The sequence below is a fragment of the Pinus tabuliformis genome, chromosome 7 (assembly GCF_031772625.1).
Source record: "Pinus tabuliformis cultivar Carrire ecotype Pingquan chromosome 7, CPIR1, whole genome shotgun sequence".
Lineage (NCBI taxonomy): Eukaryota > Viridiplantae > Streptophyta > Pinopsida > Pinales > Pinaceae > Pinus > Pinus tabuliformis.
The window spans coordinates 1,968,508,388-1,968,517,541 of record NC_142293.1 but is presented as its reverse complement, the minus strand read 5'-3'; the positions used below and the strand labels follow the sequence as shown (position 1 = coordinate 1,968,517,541).

The following is a 9,154-nucleotide window of genomic DNA, read 5'->3' as shown; positions in this document are numbered from 1 at the left end:
GTGGAAAGATACATTGGGATCACTATTAAAATATAATTCAAGTAAAAACATGCACACATAGATAAAGATTCAACATGTTCTATTGGAGACCAAATTATAAAATCATTTGTGTAAAAGAAGATCTCAAGGTGGTATTGACAAGTGCATCATGTATCTAATGGAAGTAATGAATGGAGTATACTTCCAAAGAGTTTTTGGCAAATGAATTAAGTACAACCCTATTTTTTTGAACATTGAAGCATAGAAACTCTAGCTTTTGAGATCCAGAATAGTAGAGTTCTTAACCAATAAAAACACAATTGAATATCAATACAAAGATGGAGTGCACATGTAAGATTGCAACCAAAACCTAAAACAAGTATAGTAAGGCATAAGAAAAGTTTCTTCAAAGTAAAGTTATAAATGAGAAAGAAATTAAGCATTAAGTTGGGAAACTAAAGGATAAATATGAGAAACACAAGGCAACGCAAAAGGTTAAACTAGAGGGGATTCCTAAAAGTGATTAAGTATGCCTATTCTCTAGATTACCATAAATTTTATGGACATGCACTCCTTCTAGAACAAACAACCCAATAAAAGATATTATAAAATGTAAAACATCTAATGGGCATGTTCCAATTAATGCCCGTGAATTGGGGGGATATCGACTATAGTCTCATGGTCTATTGCACGTCAAAAATAACTATTGGGATGATGAAATTCACATTAGTATTACCAATATCAAACATATAAAACTAAACATTATGATACATCTAACTTTAGAGATCCAACAACAACTCAAAATTTCAATACTGAAGCCCTAACAAACAAAATAGAAATCATTGATTTCACAATTTAAATGTTAAGAAGAACACTCATATAAGTATGCTTGCTGATAATTGCAATTTATTTATTTTTCACAAAACGATCCCATTTCTTGATTGTATTTCATCAAATACATAATCATAAATGAATTTTCCATAACACATTCTACTATTTATAGTGATAAATTTTTATTTCCCATGGATTAAACTACGTTCAAGAAAAATTCATTATCGTGAAAGCATAAATAGTCTAACATTTGTAGCTCTAGATTGACCAAGCATAGAGAGCGCAAATAACCAACAAATATTTGCTAAAAAAATAACCCATAAAATGTTGATTGAAAAATAAATGACAGGGCTTTCAACTATTCCAAATCACTTCTCTCTCTACAAACCCTAAAAATGGACACCTGAAATATGCCTAAATAAAACACAAAGAAATAAAAACATAGCATGGGTCACCTTTTCTACTCCCAGTAGGAGTTGGGGTTGCCATATTTGTCGTCGAAGAAATTCATTTTCAAAAGTTTTTTCTTGCTAAATCCGACTCAATAATTTATAAGATAGCCAGAATGAAGACTTGTGATGTTACTCCCTAAGCTAAAACCCTTTGCACATATATGTTAGCTTTATTATATGTAGATAAGTCCTCAATTTTAAAACCTTCAACAAAAATTGAATGGAGGAAGCTCCAACCTTTAGAGCTCGAGATCGATAAAAGATGGTGGAACTATAATAATTGTGATCAAGACGAGAAAGAAACAAAAGATCACATTTAACAACTTAAATCTTCTTCTTTTCCTTCTTCTGGATGTGCATGCTTGTCTCCCTATATATTCAATTTTTATCTCACATCTTTGTAGATTTATTTAGCATGTTGTTTATCGATATTTTTTACCTCCATGGTTGTACCATGGTTAGATTTTCCTTCAATCCAACTTGGGAAGAGGTTGGTCCTCATTAGGTTATCTTTAAGATGGAGATTTATTGATTCCCAACAAATAAATTTGGATGTAAATGTTTTATATATTCAAATTTCTTTCGTTGTTTTATATATTCAAATTTCTTTTGGTTTGGGGAGCTTTTTGAAAAATATGTGAAAGGAACACTTGGAAATGTCGTACATTCATTTGATATTTATTTATATTTATCAAGAGATAAGTGATAAAAACAATATACATGTAAAGGTAAAATATCAAATTTCATAAGAGGGGAAAAAGAAATACCTACATTTAATCATTTAAATTAAGGATGATAAGAATGGAGATCAATCTTGATCCCAAGGGATATTTGAAAATATGATTTGGGGAATTCCACAAACAACCAAATTGAGGTGTATATTATTTACCAAGATTTTATATAATTGAAATTAGAATTAAGATATTAATCATTATTCGAGACTCAAGTATTATCATCAACTTGATGATCTCAAAATTAATTGTTCTCAATAGCAAATTAGCATCTATTATAGCTTAAAAGTAAATGGAAATCTCCAAACTCCAAAAGCTCTTGTTCTATCAGGTTCTTAGAGAGCATAATAACTAGGCTTACTCACTATCCAATGAAGCAACCGTGATTAAAATGGATGCTATTAAAAAAGGAGGTATGCAACATCAAGCAATATTGTGATCCTTAGTGTTTATTGGTTATGGTGACCCATTACATGCTAATCAAATGAAATATGCTAGGGAAACATTGTTACTCGATGCCAAGAGAGGGACTAAGATATGAAAGGGCATGCCCCTCCACTTCTCATGTGCACAAAACAACTCCTTGTCAACTTCTTCAACAATCCTATGCCATTTATCTAGAGAAGCATAATATAATGGATTAGATTTCAAGCTCCATTACTTTGATCATCCATTGATCCAATAAAGCAGTGTTTAATAAAGTATAACCTTTTAGCCAATCTATAACATCCTTTGAATCCCCTATCACATGTAAGTTTAAATTGTTGAAGTGACACAATTAAAATAACTAACGTAAATGACTAATTCATATTATTATATTACTTGTTAGGTAGTTGTAATTTTGTTCCTAGGATAAATTAGTCATTCACATTAGTCATTTTTAGTTGTATTACTTATTATTTAGTCATTTATTTTAACCCTCAACTAAATTAATCATTTATGTTAGTGAATTTTACTGGGGTAACTTAATATTGCTTATTTTTTTGTATTATTTCACTTGGAAAAGTTATGGTGACTAACGTTTTTAGTCACCTAGTTATTAATTTCTCATTTTCTACTAGTGTTTGCATTACTCTTGCACAACTTCACTACCTTTCGTTTTCATGGCTTGCGTACCTATACTTGCATTTTGTGGACCCAAATGTATGGGAGTCAACCATGAGTCAAGGAATGAGCCATAAAATCTAAATTTTAACTGCAATTGAACCATTTCAAAAATTAATCATGACCTTGCCCTTCGCCTTAGATTGTGGGACTAATTTTGGAATCCATATGATTGTGCCTGATGACTTGCTCCTTAGGGATTAATGGTCTTTGGAATTCTAGTTTAATTATGACATCATCATGCCACGTGATAGCTTATGAGAGGATTCACATGACACTATGGGATAGGCCACAATAACATTCAAACAAGTTGAGTAGATATATGTCATCCAATTCCCCATCTGGGTATCAGAGACATTTGATTAGAGTACACTTTCTCAAACTTTAGCATTGTTAAAGTTTGTGAACCTTTCACCATTTTTTACCATCAATCAAATCACTAACCCATTGAGCCACCCTTACAATGCACACTCTTTAATGAATTTGGTGATTTAGGTTTTTGCCCCATAGTTTGGGTCCTCTACTATTATTTTTTTTCAAATGGTCGTAACTCTAATCTGAGAGGTGATTTTCATAGTGTGATACCATTGGAAAGGTATTGACGAGGAATATGCAACCATAATATCCACAGTATTATTAAGACATCATAACTTCATAAAAAATTCAATAAATTAAAATATCTTTGATTTCATGTGATATGAACACACAAGAGACAAGGTTTTCATACTGCTGCATAGATGACAATGTTGCATCCTTAGGCATTCCCTTTGGCATCAATTACACTTGTTTTCATCAATGAAAAGAACTATGTGCAACAAAAATTAAAGCTCCCTCTATGGAATAAACATTACTAGTCAATTGATTTGTATGTGACACCATCAGATTGACTTGATATTGTCTTTGAAAGGTCTTTAATCAAAACTTGGATGGAAAGAAGGGAAAGTGTAAGAATTTTAGGCAGGTAAGCTAATTGGAGCGGTTGTGAACCTAAATTACATTATATCAAGGTGCATGTATGTAAGGAAGACATGACAAAATAAATAAAACAAAATTTAACAATTATCTATTGAAGTTTAGCACAATATTTTGAGTTTGACATACAATTTTTGAAGCTTCCTATATCATCCTTTAAACTAGTATGAAATAATGTGAAATATAAAATGATGTTGAAATGCCCTAAACATAAACCATTTAGTTGCACTAGGAATTCATAGTTCATAATGTATAATATTTATTACATAAAATGTTGAGAAGTGTCCTAAGTCCTTCATTTTCTTTCGTCCTTCCTTTCAATAGTCCCTTCCTTTCATCCTTCCTTCTCCCATATCTCCTCTAGTTATTTTTCTTATCCACATCTTCTTATTTGCTTTCAATCCTTGATTCATAAGATTTTATCCGCTTTCAATCCTTGATTCATAAGATTTTATCCTCCATATCCTCGTATATAACATGATTTTGTTACTTAATAAAAACTTAAAGATTCATCTAGTTGAACAATATTTGAGCTTCTGTTTTTCTACTGCCCTTACGAGAAAAAGTGTACTTCCTGACCAATGACCAATAAAACTTCACATACTAACTACAATAAGGAATAACAAAAATTATACTGGAGTTTTAAAAGCTATCAGGCCAACATCATTCACCTCAAGCCTAAATTGGCTGAAAGAAACCATTAAAAAACACTTTACTTGTCAATGCAACCAAATGCATTCTATAGGAAAAACATTATATTATATTTAATAAATTTTTAAATTATGTTTTAATGATATAGAAAATTTTAAAAATATCTCGATCTTGATAATGAATTAGTTTCAAAACATTTAATCAAATCAAGGTCACCTATGCAACTTAGAACCCTGAACTCAGAAATAAAATAATATTTACTAATATCCATATAATTTATAAAATTTTATACAACTTTAAAGATAAAAGCTTAATTTTTTTATTGCTAAGAACAAGCGAAAGAAACCTTCCAAATAACCATACACACATTTACTAAATTAAAAGATCAAGGAAATTAATAATACAAAAAATATACTATAATGAAATGAAAAAATATAATGAAATAAAAATTGTATTTATTTTATCCATCAAAAAATCAATATTTTGTAGTCCTCTTGGTGGCTTTTGTTGGAAATATTAATGCCAACCACCGCCTTAAATACACTGACAAACACCATGCTTGTCGAGTCAACCACTACAATGTTGCGATTTTGTTTGGGAGTAGTCTACCTAGGCGGTAGAATGGCCCGTTTTCCGTCACCGGCCGGAAAATCGTCCGACTCCGGCCACCGGCAATCCCTCCGCCCTCAGCCACCCTCCCTAGCTCCGCCACCCTCCTTCTCGGCCACCCTCCCCTGACAATCCTGACATTCCCTGACAAAAGATCCGATGGGGGCCGGCAATCCTGACATCGCGTCCGAGCTGGAGAGTTATTGCCATTGGAAATTCGAAATTACGATCCCGCGGGCTGCTCACTCACCTTCCTCCTCGACTCGGCGCCTCCCGCTCTGCAATTCCTAAACTCTGCAGCTCGCCACCAGGTACAATTCGGATGAACCTCCGACTCTGAAAACCCCACACCAGCTACATTACTGGTATTGTTATTGCTGATCGAAGACGGGTGAATCAGAAGAAGTAGCGGATTGAAATCTAATCGATTACAGAATGGAAGACGCGAGTGGAAGAAGGATATTAGTTGCAGTGGACGAAAGCGAAGAGAGCATGTATTCTTTAAAGTGGGCTGTTGATTATCTACATCTTGATTCCACCGACACTCTCATCTTGTGCCATTCCAAGCGCCTTCTCGGAGCTTATGAAGGGCTCGGAGGTCCTGGTATGTAAGGAATTGTTCTAATTATTTAGTTATTTTATGATTTTGTTTGTGAACAGAGTAATTCTTTTGTATTTCTAGCGTTACCTAGATTCTGCTTGTGCCGATTTGCCCCTTTCTGCAATTTCACTTTCTTCTGTGGCTGTGGCGTAGGCAACTGCTGGCTTTCAAAGTGCCTCGTTGCTTAATGTAGCGAGGGTTTGGTTGATTTATTTAAGAACCTCTTGGCTGACGCTAGATTGATCAGAGAAAGAGGATCATAGCCAACCTGGTTCAATTCATTTAAATACTTGTTAGGGTTTATACCTTGACTATGATTCATCATAGGATTTTTATCTTATCCATGTTAAGGTGTTAGTTTCATTTTTTTGGTTGCTAATATGCCTGGCTGATAATACCACAAAGGAATCCCCTGGGATTTTGATCTCGTGCTTGCAGTGAACAGTTCCAAGCTCACCAACTAAACTATTTAGTAATATTAACTTCTAAACATTATATAATAAAAAATTTGTTAGTCAAACTCTAAGAGTGATAGAGGACCAATCTTCAAACAGGGAAAGTGTTACAGTGTTGTATTCAGTTAATTAACATTTCTACTCATTTTACTGGAAAGTGTTCTCTTCAATTAATTAACCTTTCTACTTATTTTACTGAAATTTATGTGATTATTGTATTCATTTTTAATATCTCTTCTAGTTTTCTACCTACATGAAAACTTTGATGTAACCAATTTTTGTAGTGTTTTCATTGTTGCGAACTTTTCAACCATGTTCTCAGTCATGTTCCTGTTCCCATTCGTATAAACGGCTGCCATGGTGTCAATGAGAAAAACAATCAAATATTTCCTTATAAGAATAACCCCACCCTAAACCAGGTCAACTCCTGCAAATTCCTCTTTACAGACTCTACACTAAGCAGAGTTACGGTAACTTCATGGTGAATGTAATGTTAACTTGCCTCATTTATAAGGGTAAAAGAGTGGGTTTAGTTCTTATTAAGTTTTAGGTTTAAATTTGATGGGAAAGAATCGAAGATGTAAATTATTTTTTGGGTTAAACTATTTAGGAGTATCTATCCCAACATTACTGGTAATGAAATCCTCTGATGATAACATCCTACTGTGAGTAAATAGTTCTTCATTCCATAGATAACTGACCTGAAACTAAACTCAAAATAAAAAAAAAAAGGCAAGCAAAAACACTTTACTCATTTATTTAAATGCATTTGAAGCTAGAAAATTGTCATCTAAGGCCAGGAATGATAAATAAATGCATCTGGAAGCTACAGAAAAATGTCATCTAAGGCCAGGAATGATAAATAAATGCGTCTGGAAGCTACAGAAAATTGTCATCTAAGGCCAGGCATGATTCTTTTGGTTCTACAATTATATTCGTGTTGTTCTTATTATTTTATTCATTGTTTTGTGACTGTGATGAGAGCAGGCTTTGTACTTACACCGGAAGTTGTAATAGCTTTGGAGAAACATCAAGACCATGTTGCCGAGGCCGTCATGCAGAAGGCGAGGGATATCTGCAGCGGGACTCCGGTGCGTTTTCTGTACATTTTATATCAATTTAATGGGTTCTTAAGAAAAAAAACATAAAGGAGGGTATGCAATCATTGCAGTGAAAGATTAATTTGAAGAAAATACTATGGAAGAAAGCATCCAAGATTAAAGGTGTTCTGGTCATTGTGTTTTGCAGGCGAAAGTGGAGGAGAAGATTGTAAAAGGAGATGCGAGAGATGCACTCTGTGATGCAGTGAAGAAGGTGGGGGCAGATTTTCTCGTCATTGGCAGCCATGGTTATGGCACTTTCAAAAGGCATGCCTGCAAACACCATCAAGATATTATCAGCTACTGTTTGTTTGCAAAGCTAGGGGATCTTGGTGGTGCATGGTAGGGGATTTTGGGTGGAAAGTGTTCAATAAGATTTGATGTTTTTTACTGGGTTCAATTTCCATAAATGATAGGTTTCAAGTCATTTAAATTTTGAAGAAATTTGATTCTTTTCTAGATTAGTAAAAAATGACAAATTAGATTTCCTTGTGTAATTAGATTAGGAGAGTGCAATTCTTGTGTATGGATAGCTGTTTTTGTTTTTGATTTTTTACAAGTGGGGAGTTGTTTTTTAATATGTATGTTTTCTCCTTTTGTTCTTTATGTTTTCATGGTGGATCCTTGATGTTCTAATTATAAGGTGTTTTGGGAGCATGATTGCAGAGCATTTTTGGGAAGCGTCAGCGACTATTGTGCCCACCATGCAAAGTGTGCTGTAATGATCATAAAGAAGCCTCACAACTGATCTGCAATTTATCTCCTGGAACACTCTGTTTGGCTCTGCTTTGGAGAGTATAAACCATCCAAGGCATTTTGATGGTCTCCTTATAAAGAATAAATCGGTTATCTCTTTTTCTTTCGTTATTTCAAGGCTTTGGACAGAGACCATAATTTCATTTTCGAATCCAATACCAGATTTTCTTCAAATAATAACAGGGTTTTGTAATTACACCTACATGCTTCGTTTTTCATTCAGTGTGACATTGGGCTGTTTGTATCATCGTCAGCTGCTAATGGGATTTTCTTCAGAATCCTTTATCCCTAACTCTTGTAATGGGATTTTCTTCAGAATCCTTTATCCCTAACTCTTGTAATGGGATTTTCTTCAGAATCCTTTATCCCTAACTCTTGTAATTGTCCAGGTCAGAAAAAATACATAAAATATTTTACTATATTATTTTCATTGATTTGGACGGTTTGTTGTGCTATTAATTAGTTTTGCAAAGGTGAATATTTTTTGTTGATACGTTCTGCTCTAATATGTGAGATTATTAATGTTTAACGTACTATTCTTATTATATGCTTTTGTATTAAATCTATTATATGAATAATGAAATCTTTAAACAAAAGAGATGTTTTCTGAGTATATAAATATATTAATTTGTGTTATTTTTTTTATTTTTATTTTTTTTAATTTGGATTGGTTTTCATTTTTAGAAAGGCTAATTTTTTTCGAAAATGGGTAATACCATAGAATAATCCAAAATCATTATGGACTCTGGTATACATTAAAAATTAATAGATTTTTTCTCTTTTGCACAAACTAAAATTTTTTTGGAAGATGTTTGATGTCGTATTAATAATTTAGAATCATTATGCAATTTCATATACATTCACAAGTTACGAATATATTTTTAATTTCGGTAAGTGACATGGTCTAAAGCAT

The 9,154-nt window shown here is 33.1% G+C and overlaps 1 protein-coding gene across 1 annotated transcript; it reads left to right on the top strand.

The window, feature by feature from the left end:
* The first annotated feature begins 5,635 nt into the window (after positions 1-5,635).
* LOC149256355 (universal stress protein PHOS34-like) lies at positions 5,636-8,260 on the top strand. The gene is made up of 4 exons (XM_089457410.1): positions 5,636-5,933; positions 7,373-7,476; positions 7,634-7,752; positions 8,152-8,260. The coding sequence occupies exons 1-4, from the start codon at positions 5,765-5,767 to the stop codon at positions 8,231-8,233; spliced, it is 474 nt and encodes a 157-aa protein (XP_089313536.1). The 5' UTR covers positions 5,636-5,764; the 3' UTR covers positions 8,234-8,260.
* The last annotated feature ends 894 nt before the right edge of the window (positions 8,261-9,154 follow it).

What these genes read in the sequence shown, in the direction of transcription:
- LOC149256355 (XM_089457410.1), top strand. Translation starts at nt 5,765, where the DNA reads ATGGAAGACGCGAGTGGAAGAAGGATATTAGTTGCAGTGGACGAAAGC. An exon ending in TGAAGGGCTCGGAGGTCCTG is followed by an intron (nt 5,934 to 7,372) that starts GTATGTAAGGAA and finishes TGATGAGAGCAG; the next exon opens with GCTTTGTACTTACACCGGAA. An exon ending in GGTTATGGCACTTTCAAAAG is followed by an intron (nt 7,753 to 8,151) that starts GCATGCCTGCAA and finishes GCATGATTGCAG; the next exon opens with AGCATTTTTGGGAAGCGTCA.